Raw genomic sequence first — 19,840 nt, 5'->3', positions numbered from 1 at the left:
TCGTGGAAATTACAAATATCATTCTTCAGCCTTGCCAACGTTAATCCGCCTTCGTAAGCCTTTTACCAGCAATTAAGAAAGTAAAAACACGGGCCAAAATTATTACACAATGAGGGCTTTGGGATCCTATGAGAAAAGCCTGGTCACTGTTCTGGGGCTCAATTAGTTGTTTAGAAAAGAATGGCGTCTAATGAGATGAATGACTCTCTTGTTCGGAGCTGCGATGTTGGGTTGGCCAACTCCAGGGAGCGGCCCTCGAGCTCCACATTCATTAAGGCAACTCTGAGACAAGCCAGCGTTTCATACCGTGCTTGAGATTTTCACGGGCTCTGCTTTGAGATACAGTGTCCCTGAAACCAGAAAGGTCAAAGACCGATACTTGTGGCGCTAAACCACCACCACAAGTATTGTTAGCATTTGGCCGAGATTTACATCTAATTTTTTTGTGTATATCTAAGTTGCGGCAAACCGAATATTTGGCTTCCCATCACTGGCTTTTTATGGTACTTTTTCAACCGCTGACATTTCACAGAGCTTGCACGGTATTTTTGTGTTGTTGTTTTTGTATATTTTAGGGGTAATCCGAGACCTCTGCTGATGCCAGCGTTGAATCAATGGCACTGTAGTTTGTCTTCATAGTATTTATAAAGACTTTTCTTTTTTTCTTTCACCCCGGGACCGTGAAAAACCTGCACACTCAGCAGCCCGGGATACACATTCCTTACTCTTTAAATAATGTTAAACTAGGAGTGGCAAGAACATTAAATACAGTTAGAAATCCCCTCGAACATTTTTCTTCTTTCAGTTCAGCAGCATGTCTAGACTGCAGGGATTTTGGGGATAGCTGAAAATGCCCATGAATCAGCACATAAACTGTAGACGGTGTAGATTTTTTGATTATATATTTGCGTTTTAAAAAACAGGTATCCCTTTGTCATCTAATCTCTGCTGCCTTCGGCGTATGTGAGTGTGTGTGTGTTTTGGAGAGTCAATCTTCCTCATACTCACAGAACCCTCGTTTCCTTTTTTCTCTTGTCAGGTCAACGCATCAAGACAAGAGAACAAGCTGTTGGAAGAATGCGACCTCTTGATCGAGATCATACAGCAGAGGAGGCAGATTATTGGGACAAAGATCAAAGAGGGCAAGGTAAAGGACACACAGGAATCTGCCTCGTATCCTCAGCGGTCCCGGGCCACGCGTCCTGTGAGTTGTAGCATTCCTACAGACATCTGCAAAGGCTCTTCCTGGGATATCTGGTCCTGATTGAGTCTCAGATCCTCCACCTTTGACCTGGACACCGTGCCAGTCATGCCGGTGTGTGCTGCTGTTTCTCAATGGCCAGATTCTCATCGTGTTAATTACTTTCCCATGCGACGCATACTGGTTTCTTTTTCGGGGAAGCCGCTGGTTAAGCTTAAATTGTGTTCGAAAATAGAAATACAGAGAGATGCCTAGAGTGTATCCACATTGACACAGAAATGCGTCATCCATGGTCACTGTCAAGGAAATCTGTACCGATGAGGGCCGTGTGTATCTAGTGAGTGATTCGGACTGTCCGATTGGAGGATTAATACACAAGTCTTTGAGGAAAAGGTTTTGATGTTAGAAAATTCCAGGTTAGAAGACAAAGCAACACATAGGAACACGTTCAACAGCAGACATGGGAACGTGTGTTCAGCGGAGCAGACTGGGGACCGGGATTGCATGACTTCTTCGTGGGTGGACTTGTTCACATTTTCCAAGAGTTGCTTCTGTCTTCAGCCCTGAGGTGGTTAAAGGCTTTTCCATCTGCGCCAACACAGCCGGGAACGGCTGCGCAACACGAGGGTGCTTTAGAGGAGGACATCTTTTAACACATATGTCTATTCTATGGCATTTTAACCATTAGCAAACCATTGGTACAGTACATATCCACAGGAATTCAGCAATTAAATTAAATACACGTATGTCTGCGCAACGGGGGCAGTTAGCTACAGTGGGCTTCATTGTGTACACGTCCACTCTTGTGAGCACGTGGAGGCCTAAGTTTATATTAATTTCAGGTGGTGACTGAAATTAATTTGAGGTCTTTGTGTAGAGTTCAGATTCCACCCGTCTTCATTTAATTACCAAACCACTGGGCGATCTAGTGCAGCTGCATACATCAAGATGGAAAGGGTTTAAGGATGTAAACTCTGACTGTGACACAAGGGAGAGAAGAAATTTCTGGGTAAAGCAGTGACCAGATCTGACCACTATTTAACCAACAAGTACTGTCAGAGTCTTCTGTTTTACTGTAATGGGTTGTACCAAGTCACACGTTTTATTTTTTGGAGAAGACCATGACCTCCAGTGTGCACTGTGATATGCTGGATAGCAAACATAATCCCAGATGGAATTCACTGGCATGATGATGTCATTCTCTGCCATCTCTCAGAAGGATTTCAGTCAACGTTGAGGCCAAGGATATGTTCCCACAATTTTAGATACATTTCGAAAAGCTGTCTTTTCACATCAGGATTTCTTAGTACAATGTATACAGTTCTGTCCAATGGTGGGTTTCATATAAGCATATAAGCATTATATGAAAAGCTTTTGATAAGGTTCCACACCAAAGACTGATCCTCAAATTAGAAGCTGTAGGCATTCAGGGTAATGTAAGTAGATGGATTATGAACTGGTTGATGTATAGGAAACAGAGGGTGTCGATTAGAGGAGTCGCTTCTAACTGGAGTGAGGTTGTTAGTGGAGTTCCACAGGGATCAGTACTAGGGCCTGTGCTTTTTCTAATCTATATTAATGATCTGGACTCTGGGATACTTAGCAAACTTGTCAAATTTGCAGATGATACTAAAATAGGTGGCTCAGCAGATACAATCTCGGCAGCACAGGCTATTCAAAGGGACTTAGATAATATTCAGTTGTGGGCCGACACCTGGCAGATGAAATTCAATGTGGAAGGTAATACATGCAGGTAACAAAAATGTCCACTATAATTACACTATGGGAGGAATAGATCTAAATGAAGTAACGCATGAGAAAGACCTAAGAGTCTATGTGGACTCCTCACTTTCTCCATCCAAACAATGTGGGGAAGCAATAAAACAGGCAAACAGGATGTTAGGGTATATTGTCAAAAGTGTAGAATTGAGAACAAGGGCAGTAATGTTCAGACTGTACAATGCACTAGTTAGAGCTCATCTGGATACTGTGGACAGTTCTGGGCTCCACACTTCAAGAAAGATATCGCAGCTCTAGAGGCAGTTCAGAGGAGAGCAACCAGACTTATTCCAGGTCTGAAGGGAATATATATATATATATATATATATATATATATATATATATATATATATATATATTGCTAACAAAAAAAATAAGGGCCGTCCTTGGCCATTTTTCCGATTTAGGCAAAATATAATTTTACTGCTGCATCTTCGAAAATCGCGTTGTTCTAGTTACGCACACACACACACTATCGGACGTCATGGAGGCAGTCACTTTATGAACAACAATCATTCAACAAGTGTGTGGAAACAAAATGCAACCAGTTCAACGAGATGCAACATTGTAACAAAACCAGCAATAAAAAATCAGTTTCACTCACCAATGATGTTCACTTGAAGATGGCAAGTGAAGAAAAACCCCTACTTTTCATTTTGTGGATGGTGAATACTCTAAACACTACATTTTCAGCCAGAAGGAACGCTACATAATGTGGCTCCGATCCCCTTCCCAAAGCAGAAAACTAGAGGGAACTTAGTATATTATGATATCCCTTCATTTAGTTTGCAGCATCACAAGGACATATCTGCAGAGAGCATATCATAAGCAGCTATATCTCCTTACAAAATAATGTGGGCATTTTAATTCTAAGGAGTAATATTTTTAGGCATTCATTGTGCTCTTCTGACAATAGAGACAGGTGCTCGAGGATCAATGTCTTTTCCATCACAATCAATGCTTTTGCTCACGCCTCCTTCCAGGAGTAGCGCATTCCCTGCAGTTGGGCTTGAATTGTCTCCTATAGCCTGACCATGAAGGCTGCTGGGAGAGGCTTCGGTGTCACTGAGCCTTGGATGGGTCATTCTGTTCCCAGTGGCTTTCTTCAGGGGAGGGGGATCCAGCTGGGTAGTATCATGCATGGGGGGGCTCTCCTGTAGGGCTCGACAGTTATGTTTGGCATGAAGTGCCAAATATGAGGTCAATCAGGGGTCAGCCCTATGCCCACACCTACCTGGGGCTGGACGCTCCTTCTGGATGAAACTGCCTTGCTGATCTTGTGTCATAGTTTAAATGGCATTGTGGGTAAAATAAGCCAGAGAGAATGTGCAGAGAGGGCACTAGGACCGGGTTGAATTCGAATTGCGAGTACAGCACCCTGTACATCTCTGTGTTGTGGAGGGGAAGTTCTGGTCATGGTGCCTGTCGACAGCTGAGAAAACAATCGGGACACGACAGCGCTCGTGTTAGACAATGTACAGTATTGGCTTTTGTTTTAGAGATGATGGTTAATCCATCATGGAGTTATCACACATTATAACACATACTTGATAGTCGTCTTACCGTGACAGAGGAGAGCAGTTGAGGGTTGGGACCACCAGTGGGCTGACTTAAGCCCCCCGGGGGACGGGTGGGTGCCAGGGTCCAGCTGCCTCACACATTCCTCTGTCTGAAGCGCCAGGATCGGGGATGACAAAGTAAAGCCTTAAGCCCCTACTAAAGCATGCTGTAAATATGATGGGCTACAGTGGGAATGATTAATGTGGCAAGCACGAGGTTTCTCCTGGAGCTAATCCTTGGCCATCTTTCAAGCTTAGCTACAGAGGAATTACATCTGAGGTTTCTTGCCTGTGAACTCATGCTGAGTTTAGAGATGGGTACCCAGCCTGTTGATGCACGTTGCCTACCAGGGTGTGTTGCGTTTCAACAACACTTGCGTTGCTCTCTGTGGGCAACTCATTCAACTTGTATAAACATGTATGTTTTTCAGTATCATTTAATATATTTTATACAGTTGAATTCCCTACACTGTTTTATTTTTAAAATAAGATCCAGGTTGAGTGCAAGTTTGTGTTTTTCATCAACATATGTTAATAATACCGTACATCCTGCATCTGGTCCCACTAGTGTCCATGGACTGAACCGTATCTTTTCTCACGACACCAACACACCTCCTTGAAACTTCTGAAACCTCACTGGTATCGTTTTTATTTCATTTGGAAACTGTGTACTATGTTTAGCAGCAAATGTTTATGAAGTGGATGAATATTCATCTTGAGGAAAGTACAAGGACTTATAAAGAAATAGTTGGGTGAAATAGGAAGGGTAGATCCTCTGTAAGACTGTTCTGGGGTCACCGGCCTGTGTCAGAGATGCAATGTTTCAAATAAAATAAAAAACTGTGCTGTCAGAGCTGGAACCCCCCCTTATACAACACACACATGCTATCGGAAATGTATTTCTAAATAATCCTCTTTGAATTAAGATCAAAGCATAACAGTGGTCTCGGCGTCGTTTGAAGGCCACGGGAATCAATTTGCTTTTTATTAAAATGTTATTCGGTACATCTATATGACATTTTAACTGCACTGTTACAATATAAACAACAAAGGAGGATCTTAAAGTTGGATTTCTGGGATAATGTCATTATTACTGCTGTTGTAATATGAATGTCAGCTCAGACAGTGCAAGGAAAATGCGGACTGACAAATACATTTCAGGTATCCAGTGCAGAGTGCGCTCCGAACTGTCCGGCACCAGTTTCACAGCGCAGTGGTGCGTCAATTATTAATCATCGTGTGTGTTATTCCAGCTCTGTGTTATTTAGATGCTTTTGACCCTTTGCATTCTTGAGAGAAGAGTGTCATGTGTCTTTTGCACACGCTTCAGTGACACTCCCTCAAGGAACGACAACAAGACTTCTCAAGCAGTCTGTTGCGGAGTCTCGGTCCCGTTTTGAGATGTATATTTCTTCTCTCCGCTCAGGTGATGAGGCTGCGGAAGCTCGCCCAGCAGATCGCCAACTGCAAGCAGTGCATCGAGAGGTCCTCGTCTCTCATCACCCAAGCCGAGCACACGCTCAAGGAGAACGACCACGCCCGATTCCTGCAAACCGCAAAAAACATCTCGGAGAGGTACGGATGCCAGGGTCGTGCAGGTGCCTGTGCAGTTCAGACCCAAACTAGCCTCACTGCACCTTTAGCACACACATGGAAAAGTCCAAAGTCTAAAAGCAATTGGAATTAAGCCACTGTTTCTCTCATTTCAAATGTAATTCCTGGAGCTCTTTGAACAGCATCGTCACGCTGTGATCCCACAAAAGTACAGAAAGTCTCTCCACAAGAATCTGTCCGTTTTATCGCAGACACGGACGATGAATTCTCTGTTCCTTTCAGAAAATAAGTGAATTGGCAGTGAAACTGGGTGGCTCACAGCAGATTTGTGTGAAGTCCCTTAACGAAATTGACAGGCTAATGGCGCTGCTCCATTTAATCAGGGGGAAACAGAAACCATACAATGAATGTAACTCCAGGCTAGTAAAACATCAGGCTTCAGACACTCCTTTCTTAGTAGGACAATAAAACTATTTATCAGAGTTATCTCCGGCTGAAAATATGAGCATTAATATTCACTGTAACGCTGTGCTCTGAAGTTATTAAATAAATGGACTGTGACAATTTTATCAATAGCACGTGTGTATTGATTTCCATACATCATAGCATGACAAATCCATAAACCTTAAGCCAAATATCAATTTTCAAAGAGAATAATGGAGATTTCTTTTCCCCTTAATTGGGTCCCTGAATAGAAATGGGATCCCTCGATATTCTTCATAGTTCAATATATGTGAAGTCAAAAGCTTCAATCAGGATACATATGTGTAGCTTTCAAGTTACTTTCACCACTGGCTATATATTATAATTATACATAAAAACGTACTTCCAAATGAAGCAAAGCAATCTCTATATAAACACCTTCAATCTATCGCTGCACAGCTGCGGGTGCAAACAGCATATGTATCGGCAGATGTTTTTTCCTGCAGTTTGTCAGAAAATCGCAGCAGAGATTATCCAATCTGTGTATTGTTCCATGACTTGTACGGTGCATTAAGCAAAATTAAACAATACTAGCTGAAGTCACAAATTTCAAACTGATTTCAGTACCTGACGGTCGATAGCAGTGCTGATCAAGGAGAGAAGTGCCGGCCGCAGCCTGTACTCGCATTGTGGATTGTCGCGATGTTTTATTTAGTTGCGTGTTTTCTTTAGTGGTTTCTTTTTGGGAGGCAGAGTCAATGAAGTGCCACTAACTATGACACAAGGGGCCGAAGTGGCCCAGATGTTCAGTTGAGCAAATAGGCTGATTTGACTCGACAGATATTCTCCCTGCTTACATCATGCTTGCGTTTCAGGGTTTCAATGGCGACGGCGTCCTCTCAAGTGCTGATCCCAGAAATCAACCTCAACGACACCTTTGACACTTTCGCACTGGACTTCACCAGGGAAAAGAAAATGTTAGAAAGTCTGGACTATCTAACAGGTAATCGAGCAGATTGTTATCGCAGATTCAGTCAAATGCATTTGGTTATTTTCATTTAAAAACAATTGGTAGGGTACATTTAAAATTAGCTATTTTTGTTAAGATATGTACACAATAATAACATTTTTAACAAGTCCGCTTTGATTTCTACCAGTCAGCACATACGTATATGAAGTAAGGTAACTTATTGTATAATGATTTATTGTTTATTTGTGGAATCATCTTGGGAGGCCTTCATCCAGCAGTGGATTGATATTGGTGGTGGTGATAGACAGAGAGATGTAATCCCCTCACCACCATCCCCTGGTGGCCCAGTTTCCTTTCTCTTTCTCTTAATGTGTTTTTCTAGCCCATTCTTGTTTGTTTGTCATTCTGGCATGATTGTGAATTCATTCTAAACAACATAACATTATATATTGGTGACACAGGCATCAGGTAACAGGCTTCTTGTAATTTGTATTGTTGTATTTAAAATCCTGTGACCAGTTGATCATACATATCCCCTATAAGAAGTCACTTTAATACTTATTCTAGAAGGGGTAAGAGATACAGAAGAAATGCTTAAGAACCAAACCCTGCTAGTTACAATAATTTAAAATGTATTTTAGCAACTCTGAGTACTGTTCAGGGTTCAGTTTGCAAGTCGTATCCCAGTCCTTCTAGTGTTCAGCTTTCCGCAGACTCCACTAATTCAGTCATACGCTGATGTGCAGTCATTTCAGGAGCTGGTTCTGTTAAATGGGCAGGATGTGAGATTTACAAGCAAGCTGACAGTGATCCTAAAAATAAATCTATTGATCTTCAATGTTTGTAAAACCCATTTTTATAAAAAGGGGGGACAAATTAAACTTTAACTGTCCTAGATCTTTGTGCTGTTCCAGTCTGGGGATCCTGTCAAAGTTTAGCCGGTTGTTGTTGGGAGAAGTCTGGACCTGAATTTGATTTTCAACTCATGAAAAGCAAATGAAAGAAATCTGATTTTCCCCATCTTCTTATTTTCTGTGATCTTGTCATGAGTTTCAACTCAGGCCACCAGCAATCATTGTCTTCGTAAGGATATACTTTGCACTGTGGTTTGATTGGTAGTGTTAACATTTTTTCCATGAAACAAAATACAAAGTCAGATTTAGCTGATGGTCTTGTGTACTTAAGGAATTCTTAATAGCCATACATTGGTTTTAACATGACACATTTTAAGACACTACCGAACCAACGTTAATTAAAATTGATTCCTTCAGGAACTGCAAAAACAAAAAACAGTTATGTTCAGCTCGTGTTCCACTAATACTTCCTTTGAAATGCTGCACAAATAAGGTGCTGTCATGGCGTGCTCCACGGCACAGTCCCCGGGCCCAATCTTCACAGACACGCACACTAAATCCTGCCCTTCACTCTGCTCTGTTCCAGCCCCGAATCCTCCAGGAATCCGTGAGGAGCTCTGCACCGCGTCCCACGACACCATCACCGTCCACTGGACATCAGACGACGAATTCTGCGTTGTCTCCTATGAACTTCAGTATGCCATCTTCACAGGACAAGCCAATGTAGTCAGTGAGTACAAAGGACTTTCGCTTTTTCCATCTTGCCAACTTTACACCCCCCACTTCACTCTTCACTCCAGTTCCAGGCCTCTTACAGGGAGGTCACATTCATTTCATGTTGTCTGCATTCGGAGGGTCCGATAAGATTTCACGTAAAGTGTCTTTGATTATAGTGCACTTAATATGTATTTCTAATGGCATATTACTGTATTTCTGTATTTACAAAGATTCGTAACGACTGACTTTAAGGCCTATACCAAATTAAGGCTTAGACCGACACGTCATCGTACCTGCAAATCACAATTGAGAAAATTGCACCCAATCGGGGTTTAGCTTATGGTCAGAATCCATATTCTACAACACAGAAACAGAAATGCTAAAGTTTTTATTTGCAATTCGTTAGTAGGACAATATTTCCGATTTGGGCTGGGCCTCAGCGTGGGTTGCTGCTAGACTGACAAGTGGAAAAACAAAACAATATTTCCATCTCACTGAGCCTGTTTACGGTGCACAAAATTTCTGCTCCGTGTCTTTGACAGCATTTCAACTGGAGCAGAATATGTAGGCTGACTAGGATTGGATTAAAGGACAACTTAAGATGAAAGGGCACAGGCGAACACGGTTCACAGGAGCGGCGCACGGTCTGCAATATTTAACTTGCTGATCATTGAAAAGGGACACGCAATGCTAAATCAAGCATTAGGCTGTTCCCACTTCAGTGCATTAGCTTGCTGATATGATGTCCGCTGACCCTGCTGTATATATGAATAATATCATTGGCATTTAGTGATTCTGTAAACCATTATATGATGTCGTTTAACAGGCATTTTTTTAACACTAAGTAACTGTGTTGTCAGCATCTGAGCAGCAGGGGTGACTAAATATTGCTTCTCATGCAGTGCTTGTAAAAGGTGCTTGCGGTGCCTTTTGATTTAATTCCGCATTATAAGTAGTAGGCTAACCAATATTAAAGGTGTTCGGTATGAAAGATGAAACAAAGTTAAGATGCTCCCAAGATAAAACCCTGATTTTGTTTCTTCAAGTTGAGGACCTTGTACTACATGAGGGGCATCCCTGTCAAACCCTCAGACAATCCATTTTGTCTCCTTGTGGATATATTCATTTAACTACAAATCTGTTCGGTCGTGTGAAAGCCCATCTCATTGGACCTTCCTGAGATCCTCGCCAGCTGCAGTCAAAGTCACTTCTGTTCCGTTTAGGACGTATTATTGCTAGAGCTGCAAAACTGAATACTTTCATCAGCAGCTTCTTCTCATCGATGCAGAGGTCTGAATGGAGGAAAGCACAAATTAATGCCGACAGGTTGTTTATTTGTTCAGGCGAGGCGATGCGGCGCATCTGCAAATGCAACACTTTTTTATGAGTTGGGCTCATTTGAAATTATTCCTGGGAACGTGCCATGGGAATAAGTATGGCCCTACTATCCTCACATATGAATGGAGTTAAAGTGAACCCTGAGGACAAAACACACCAGAATAACAACTAGCCTGCAGGTACGGATGATGTGAATAATAGTTACAATGGAAATATAACGGCCATTGAAGCGTACGAAGCTGTGGAGTGGAAATAATTCATATTTATGCACAAGGAAGCGATGAGTTAAAAGGAAAAGGTTTAACGAATAAAATATTGAATTCACAATTTAATCTTGATTCAGATCACTATACCTGAAGACTAGTGTACTTAACAGAAACACTCCTTTGTGTTTACATTGAATATAATAAGCTGTAAATTCATGGACTGAATTGCACGGTGAAATATACTATAGGTAGACATTTGAACGATATTTCTATTTAAACTAAAAGTACAAGACAATGGCTTTATGGTCGTTTGTAAATATAGAAACCTAGGGTGCAGTTTACTGAGTACCAGTCATATGTTAATGATATTCCAGTACAAATAAAACGGTTACCTTACTCTGCGGGTGGGAAAAAAAGTTTTTTTGTAATTACGTGTTGAGGTTGCCAAGTTGAGTTTCAGTCTCGCTTTCCAATAACCAAATTACAGCTCGGAGATTAGCTCTTAATTCGCAGCTCAGCGTGGATAAATAGGCCTCTTGCCTTATCTCTGTTTTCCTGTTCAGGGATATCAGATCTGAGCAACAGGATCTCCAAACCCTGCGCTTGATTACGGGTCACAATCAGATTCTCAATGGGAAGCCGAAGATACATGAACACAGATGTCTTATCTCTTGCTCTCCTGCAGTGGGAACTTAATAATTAACCATCCGTCTTCTTTGTAACTACAAAAATAGAAAGTTACCTCAAGCGCCCTTGTGCTATAGGTCTGACCCACAGGTGAGAAGGAACTCGTTCACCTGTTCCTGTATCACACAGGTACTTGCCTGTGTTGGTAATTTAGGGGAAATTGATTTTTAATTACATATTGAAAAACTATTCGACTGCAAAGGGAGACCACACTGTGTTTATTTATAACAATGTGTAGTTCCACAGCTGTTCTTCTGCAGCATAAATAGCGTATTATTGTGGAATAATCATCGATTGCCCATTATTAACTGCCCTCTGACACAGCCCCAGGTAATCATGGGTAATCTGTTCACTCTTTTGCCTGAAGAGCAGGTCTCTGCTGGGCTGGATGATTTCAAACAGGACGGTGTCAAAGAGCACTGCCGTTTAAAGTCGAGTGGCTCCTCTCTGACTGCGTCTGTGTCTCCTGCGCAGGTTTATGTAACTCCGCCGACAGCTGGATGATTGTTCCCAACATTAAGCAGAACCACTACACCGTGCACGGCCTGCAGAGCGGCACCAAGTACATCTTCATCGTCAAGGCCATCAACCAGGCCGGCAGCCGCAGCAGCGAGCCGGGGAAACTCAAGACCAACAGTAAGTGAGCGTGGAGGAGAGACACGGTTGGTCACAGACGGAAGGTCTGGTGCAACTGTGGAGTTACGAGAGGCTCGAATCATGCAGTGTGGGCCTCAAAGAGAAACGCAGGCTAGCTGTCCACAGAGTGACATCACCTTATACCAACAGCCAAAACAATTCACTTAAAACTCAGAAAATGTGTTAAAGAATTCAAAGGATTTGTAAGATATATTGGTATGAATTACACAATTACAGAAGCACAGCAGCACTTTAATATGTGAAACTGGTGAACAACTTGCACATCAACAGCAGTCAGATAACGCCTCCAACTTTTGCATCTGTAGCCTTTTTTTTGTGTCTTCATTATAATCTTTACTTCAAGTCTTTATTATGATGATTGATCTTCAAAACGTTTCTTTAAATGAAGCCATCTAATGATCAGTTTCTGAAGAAATCATGTTCTACAGGGAAAGCTTTACATATTCTCAACAGCTCCGGTGCGGCTCAGTGGTTCAGATTTGCCTGCAGTTACTTGAAAAAACAAAACGCCTCTCTTCAGATTGTTGGGAGTATTGAAACGAATCCTATCTCTGCAAAAGCCCTTTGAATAATTTCTGCCTGCTGAATTCATTACCACCTTTGAAGGACAGATTACGGAAATGTTTTATGAAACTTTGGAGAGAGAAAAAAATCAGGATGCTCAGTCTAGAATTTGCAATTCAAATCTGCAAATAATTTAATATCCTTAGGCGGTCTGAGATTTCTGAGAGGGGGAAATATAATGCTCCTAAGGCAACACTTTCAGAGTCAGTGGAGCTGCAATGTGTAAAATAGCAGCACTTTGATTCTCAAAGCATTCATCAAGTACAGGGCGTCATATTTATAGTTTTCTGCCTGAGAAAACAAACACTTTTTATCAGCAAGTAGCAACATTTTTATTAGACATCTACATAATTTTAGATTTTATATATATATATATATATATATATATATATACACACACACACACACAAATCGTTTTTAAAAATCGAGTGAATCGTTCCTGTTTTGTATTAAAAACACAAAACAATCGCGATTCTGTAGTTTGACAAAGTGTAAACAATAAGATTGCAAGAGAAAAAAAAGGTCAGAATCTCAGAGTCAGTGTTGTATTATGTGTTGTATTATGAAGTGTTAGTAGTTTTTAAAGGATGTTAAAAATCTGTGAAGTCAGCACTGCCCAACTAATATTTCTATATGAATAAATGAAAATGTGCATCTTTGCCCACAGAAAGTACTGTCAGCACTGTTATTATTATTTATTATTATTATTATTATTATTATTATTATTATTATTATTATTTCTTGGCAGACGCCCTTATCCAGGGTGACTTACAACATAAGTGTAAAACAAAGTGCAAAAATACAGTTGAGTAAAGGCATCAATCATTACAAATTCAATTAAACTAAACATAGCAATTCAAAATACATTTTACAAATACCAATTTACAATTTGTCCACAAAACTCTGGTGTCCCTTCATTGCAAAGGGTGTGATGACAACACCAGCATTGACTTTATTTATTCTTTTCAGGTCAACCTTTCAAATTGGACCCAAAATCCGCCCACAGGAAGCTGAAGGTCTCCCATGACAATCTCACAGTGGAACGCGACGAGACGTCTTCGAAGAAGAGTCACACGCAAGAGCGCTTCACCAGCCAGGGCAGCTACGGCGTCACGGGAAACGTGTACATCGACAGCGGGCGGCACTACTGGGAGGCTCTGATTGGAGGAAGCACATGGTACGGGTTTTTATCAGGTGTCCATTTTCCACACTGCTGGTGTGTGTCTTGAACTCTGGTTCTGGCGATTGTGGCCTGCTATGCGTGATCCATTGTCCCCACAACAGGATAGGCATGTAGCGGGCAGGCAGTGTTTTCTTTATTATAATGATAATCCACACAGTGAATATTATGCAAATGCATCACTGGGCTGCAGAGCACGGCTGCTAGATTAGTGACAGCTGCTCCCGAGTTTGAAAGGGACCTTTTGAGTAAAGCACTACAGAGACCTCAGATGTTCACAGTTAGTGGAGAATGTGCATCTGTATATATCAGGCTCCATTAAGTGTGAAATCAGCTTGTTAGTGTTGGGCCAAGCAGCCAGCATAGAGAGATGGTTATAACGGTCTCTGACAGACACTAATTAGGGAAGCCAATCAGGGTATTGCTTGGCCTCTTCCACACCTAGAGTTCAGCCACCCGGTTCCTGACTGCCCGGAGACTGGCGTGGCTCCCAGCAGACTCCAGGAAGTTAGGTTTAGGTGGTTATCCGTCGTATTATATATTGAATATGCATCATTATATACATGTACAGGGAGTACACGGGTAAAGGGTCTTGGTCCCCCCTGAACACACACACACCCAGCACACTCGGACTGGAAAAGTTACTTAATTCCCACTTTTATAGCATACATGGCATCTGGCTACTGCCTGCCAAGCTACAAGGGACCTATTGAGTAAAAACAATAAAAAAGGGAAAGATATTAATCACTTGAAACTTTCCATGTACCATTAAACCGCTCGAATGTCACAGATCCCATAAACTTAAATCCCAGTTTTCCTCAAAATTCAACTGGCAGAACTCCTTACCTGGAAGTGACCATCAAAGAATGTCATGCATGCTTAAGTTATAATCTAAAAACTAAAATAACTCTCTGAATGTGCGTTTTAGCTCCATAATCCTGCTCTGGCCACTATCACACGCACACCTCCTTTATTAAAGCAGCAGAGTCGGGGAGGCATTACGAGCTTGTATATCATGCAGCATACGCTTCATATTTTCTGCATTAATCAAGTATCGTTTGAAAATGTGAATATAAATGAATAACGAGCCCAGAGGACAGCGGCCCTGTGGAAGAGGCTAGTTGTTTAAGGCCTTGTTCCAATCCATCTGCACGCCGTCGAGGGTGCTGCACAGAAACCTGCTAATCCTGAGTCACTGGCATCCTGTAGAGTTTGTGTTTGTTTGTTGTTGTTTCTTTATTTTTATGTTTATCCTCTTCTGATGAGACACTCCTTTGATTCTGACAGGTATGCCGTGGGAATCGCCTACAAATCGGCCCCGAAACACGAGTGGATCGGCAAGAACTCCGCCTCCTGGGTCCTGTGCCGCTGCAACAACTCCTGGGTGGTCCGGCACAACAGCAAGGAGCTGCCCATCGAGCCGTCGCCACACCTGCGGCGCGTGGGCGTGCTGCTGGACTACGACAACGGCTCCCTGGCCTTCTACGACGCGGTGAGCTCGCAGCACCTGTACACCTTCGACATCTCGTTCGCGCAGCCCGTGTGCCCCGTGTTCAACGTGTGGAACAAGTGTTTGACTGTCTTAACCGGACTGCCCATCCCGGACCACCTGGACTGCACCGAGACGCAGCCATGAGCGACGCGGAGAGGAGACACCGGGTCAGAGACGCCGGGAGCGCGTGCCGCCGTGGAAAGGGAGAGAGTAGAAGAAAAACGTCTTGGACTGGAACTGCGGTTGTTGTTTTTTACGCAGACGGGCCAGCCTGGACAAATCACGAACATGTTCCCCTTGCTGTGTAAAATGTATAAGCCATGGCTTTCAATCTCCTTTGTACTTGCGCTCTTATAGTGGAAAAGGTATAAATTATTTATGGAACAAAAAAACTTAAAAAAAAGAAGAATTGGATTAAAAGTTGTAGAATTTTCTTGCTTTGCACATTAATGTTTACTATGATATTTATGCTTAGTTGAATTTATTTTGGGAGACTTGTTTTTAAATGTTAAGAATAACACTGCAGTCCTTTTTTAATTCTCAAAGAAGCTTTATGCAGTCCTGGGTTGCTTTCATTTGGGTCTTCAACACGGATAAACAGAACTGAAGTGTTGTGTTTCGGTCAATATTGTAACTCTCTCTGTCCAACATTTGTAACCAGCATGTTGATATAATAAACCTTGAGGAATGTAGCCTAATGACAACTTCTTAAAAATCCGAGTATGGATTATGTAGTGAAGATGTGTGCTTTCTTTTGTGACTCACTGTCGTACTGTTGTACTTTAGTCCTGTTTATCCTTCCAAAAAGGGAAATATGAGCTTCTCACAATTATGTTTGTTTTGTTCCGTGTTTCACTCAATTTGGAGTGTTAGAAATGATTAAATGACACACAAAAACTAAAAGCAAGTGGCAGGTCTGGTTATAAAGCAGCTCAGGGTTTATTGAGTGTCAAGACCGACACGGATTACTTCAACTTACAACCGTCGAGTCGTCGAACTGCTCGATGAGAGTAAATTAAACTATGCCATGCATTTTAACGAAGCTCTTAGCACGGCCACTGCTCCTCAGAGCTTTTCCATTACTGTCACAGCTGCAAAAGGACAGACAGCCAGACCATGCTCTGAAAGAGGAATGCGATAACCGTGGCGATAACTATTAGTTTATGTAGGACTAATGAAATGGACCAGAAAGGAATTTAAAGTCAGATAATGCACCACAGCGGAAGGGTTTCCTCGGGCCAGTGTAAGAGACTGGCTGCAGATTTTGTCTTATTTAGTTTGAGAAAGTGAAATATTCTTTCTGTCATGCATTCCGGATTTCGTCCATTGGAAGCCGATTCTCCTTCCTGTTCGCGAAACGTCGCAGCAGACTTCAATGTCATATGTTGTCTGGCCATTTACTTACTCTGCTCACCACTGAATGTTCTGAAAGATGGCAGTATTTAAAATTCGTAGGGACACTCATTCTCTTTGGTTTGTTTTCCATGTATATTTTTAGGTGTCCAAGTAAGAAAGCTCAAGTTATTTTGCAGTACTATGTACAGCGTTGGACTGGGATTCAAACAGCACCTTCTGAATATAAAATAAGATGCAGCCGAAGAATGATCTTACATTTCAAAGCACATTTTTTTGAAGTACAATTCTCTTTTACTTCCGCTGACAATCCCATTGCTTGTGGATAACTGGGCGTGGAATAGCAATGGCTGCATTATAGATCCGCAACTACAGCCAGGAACTGATTTCTCAACATGCTTGTGTCACAGTGCTTATTTTTCCAGTGCAGTTTGTTTTTGTGAAAGCTAAAATAAAATGATATGGTCCAGTACCTTGTATGATTCATTTAATAACTGGAAAATACTGCCTTGCTGTTCATTTCTCTATAATTAGTTGGGTTCAAAATTGTGCATACATGACATTAAAAGTACGCAGTAGGCCAATTTCAAAAGGGCAAATAATTTGACTTCTGAAAATAGTCATGCGTTTCCCTCCAGAAATCAGTTGTCCAAAAAAGACTGTTCATCACAACCAGAGCCTGAGGTTTTCCACAGGCCTCTAACTAGTAGTAGGTACTTTCCTTGCAGTTTAGCCCTCCAGCCACATGATGTCAGTTTACATTGGTGAGCATTTAGACAATCATCCCATTTCTAAGAATCTAGTGAATTCATAATGCTGTCATAATGCTATAGGATATACCACACCCAAGATTTACCGCCATGTATCTATAGTGGAAAAACAGCTAGCTTTCCTGTTGGATTTCAGACACACACACACACACTATTGCAAGGTTGCATCTTGACATAAGAAATGGATCAGGAAATAAGTAATTTAGAGACAATGATACATAAAATCCTATAACCTCATTATCTTCTTTTAAGAAGTTCTACAAGACTCCGCTGATGTGCGCTGTTGTCAAATGTCCACTTCAGCAGTCTGGAGGTGTCTGACGCATCTTGGAATACAGTGTCCCTTTTGTTTACATTGCGAACTGAATCTCCCTTCCAGGCAGCTTACGCTCACATTTGAGCTCAATTGACCCCAGACCTGGCAGACAAACTAGGAAAGATGTCTCTTTGATCAATCAGAAACACTGACTACAAGGTAAGAAGGAGACGGTTTGACGGCAGCCTGACAGACATTTGCTCTATTTGTTCATAAAAGATCCCTCATCTCGTCTATTATTAACGTCCTGACCAGAACCCCATTCTGTGTTCAATCTGCACTGCACAAACACACAAGATGCCCGGCGGCTCTTCTATTCCTGCTACTGGAGGTGGGTGACTGTTAATCAGAATCGACCGTTCTGTTTCCCTGGCCCTCAGATACCCAGTAGGCATCGAAGACATGGAGCAGCTTTTTTTTTACTGAAGTGCTCTGTAAACTGGGATGATTATAACTGTTCTTCATAAGAAGTAAAATGTCCGAGCGTATCTTCTCACAATTGATTTTGATGTCCTTATCAAGCAATATACTACAACTATGATAAACTTATACTTAACTCTGTGTGTTGTCAGTATATAAATGTACAAATCTTTTGTAAGAGCTGTAAAAGGCATCTAGTATCTAAAATTTTATTTATGTTTTCTTTCTTGTACTTTGGCCACTGCATTCTAAAGAGAATTACAATATGCAACGCGTATTATATTATTGCTGTACATTTTTGGCACTTTTTTATACATATATATTTTTTAATGTACAAATTAATTTGATTCAAGCTACAATAGCAATATTGCCTAATGATGTGAAATTTGAAATGCATGCACAAGAGCATTGGCTGAAGTTTGAACAGAGTGAGAGGCCTGCGTTGTCACCACTGTGGTTCCAAAGCAAGTAAGACTATCTGAAGGGATCAGAGCACAGCCGTGACCCTGGGGAGGTTAATGCCTTAAAAGAGACGTATTTACACTTTCTTAACATGTTTTAAAAGAACAACATTCCACATGAGAGCCAATCTGGCAGAATTCCTGTAATTCTGTCAGACAGATGATTACAGCGCCGAAATGAAAGCGGCTGCGACTTCAGGGCTGTCTTCACAAAGCGTTAAGGGACAGGCATGGTCTTCGCAAGCCGTTCACGTGGCATATGTATTGAGTAGATATATGGAGGCGTATGAAAGATGAAGGATGCTGCTCCGTTGACCAGAAGTAACATGGGTTGTGAGCACACAAAGAGTGACGGGGGCTCGAAAGACCAGCAGAGCAGAAATGTGTGTGCTCTGAATCAGTAGTTTGTCAGCATTTGTTGCTGATGAGCACGAGACGTGGAGTTGTGTGGACGCCAAGGATATCATACGACTTCGGGGAGTACTTTGGGATTAATTGTGGTTTTCTATCCTATAATTCATCCGCGGATAAGTGGCAGTGTGATCCTCTTCCAGTTATTTCTGTACAATATATTCCCGATTCCCTTCTTTAAAATCAAGGTGAAGGGCAAGAAAGTGTACCGAGACCCCAGAAGGGTTTGGTATATCATTTGTAATACCACAATCAACTTTGAGCGGAAATGTCCATAACAGAACAGTTATTCAAATAAATAAAGTCCTGGGCGAGAACGTTTTCGGAATCACTGTAAACCCATTAAGAAATGAAAGTGTAGGTCAGATTTACATTCTTCAAACCAGATCTGGCCGCTGCCGCTTTTTACTTGAAGCCTCCATGGAAACCAGAACCAAATCATCAAAACAGGACGAGAAAGACACCCCCGAGGATAGGAGCAAAATCTTCACTTTTTCTCAGTTGAATATAGTCTGGCCAGCTCTCCTAACCTCTGTGCTCATACTGAAAACAATTCAAACATTTTCAAAGCCTTGAAGTGATGAGGCACATATGCTCGTTGTTTTATGCAAAGTAAAATGGTACCAGATTATATTTTCCGTTTTTCTCGCCATATTCGACATGGGTATTTCCAGAGTTAGTCATTTTCTTTTGGTCTACACCTAGTTAAGGGGTTGCAAATGTCTCTTCATGAATGATTTATAAACAGATCTGTCAGTGCAGCACTATACATTAATTAAGTGGGACCATGTGGGAACGAGGTTTGTAAATAACTTGGGAGTTAATCATTACTGGATTACTGGAGATCAATCAGTATCGGGGTAATAGCATTCCATGACTACTTTTGTAATACAAATTATATATTTTTAAAAGTATATACATAGTTTGC

The 19,840-nt window shown here is 41.6% G+C and overlaps 1 protein-coding gene across 4 annotated transcripts in view; it reads left to right on the top strand.

Moving 5' to 3' along the window:
• mid1 (midline 1) overlaps positions 1 to 17,006 on the top strand; it is a 125,297-nt gene extending 108,291 nt beyond the window's left edge. For all 4 annotated transcript variants that reach the window (XM_066705907.1, XM_066705910.1, XM_066705906.1 and 1 more), the window contains exons 4-10: positions 1,040 to 1,147; positions 5,966 to 6,114; positions 7,392 to 7,519; positions 8,927 to 9,070; positions 11,763 to 11,924; positions 13,479 to 13,686; positions 14,977 to 17,006. In XM_066705907.1, the coding sequence (XP_066562004.1) occupies positions 1,040 to 1,147; positions 5,966 to 6,114; positions 7,392 to 7,519; positions 8,927 to 9,070; positions 11,763 to 11,924; positions 13,479 to 13,686; positions 14,977 to 15,325 (1,248 nt within the window). In that variant the 3' untranslated portion in view covers positions 15,326 to 17,006. The remainder of the gene's footprint in view (positions 1 to 1,039; positions 1,148 to 5,965; positions 6,115 to 7,391; positions 7,520 to 8,926; positions 9,071 to 11,762; positions 11,925 to 13,478; positions 13,687 to 14,976) is intronic.
• Positions 17,007 to 19,840: the final 2,834 nt, after the last annotated feature.

Source organism: Amia ocellicauda, chromosome 6 (assembly GCF_036373705.1).
Source record: "Amia ocellicauda isolate fAmiCal2 chromosome 6, fAmiCal2.hap1, whole genome shotgun sequence".
Classification (NCBI taxonomy): domain Eukaryota; kingdom Metazoa; phylum Chordata; class Actinopteri; order Amiiformes; family Amiidae; genus Amia; species Amia ocellicauda.
This window is presented reverse-complemented; position numbering and strand designations above follow the sequence as displayed.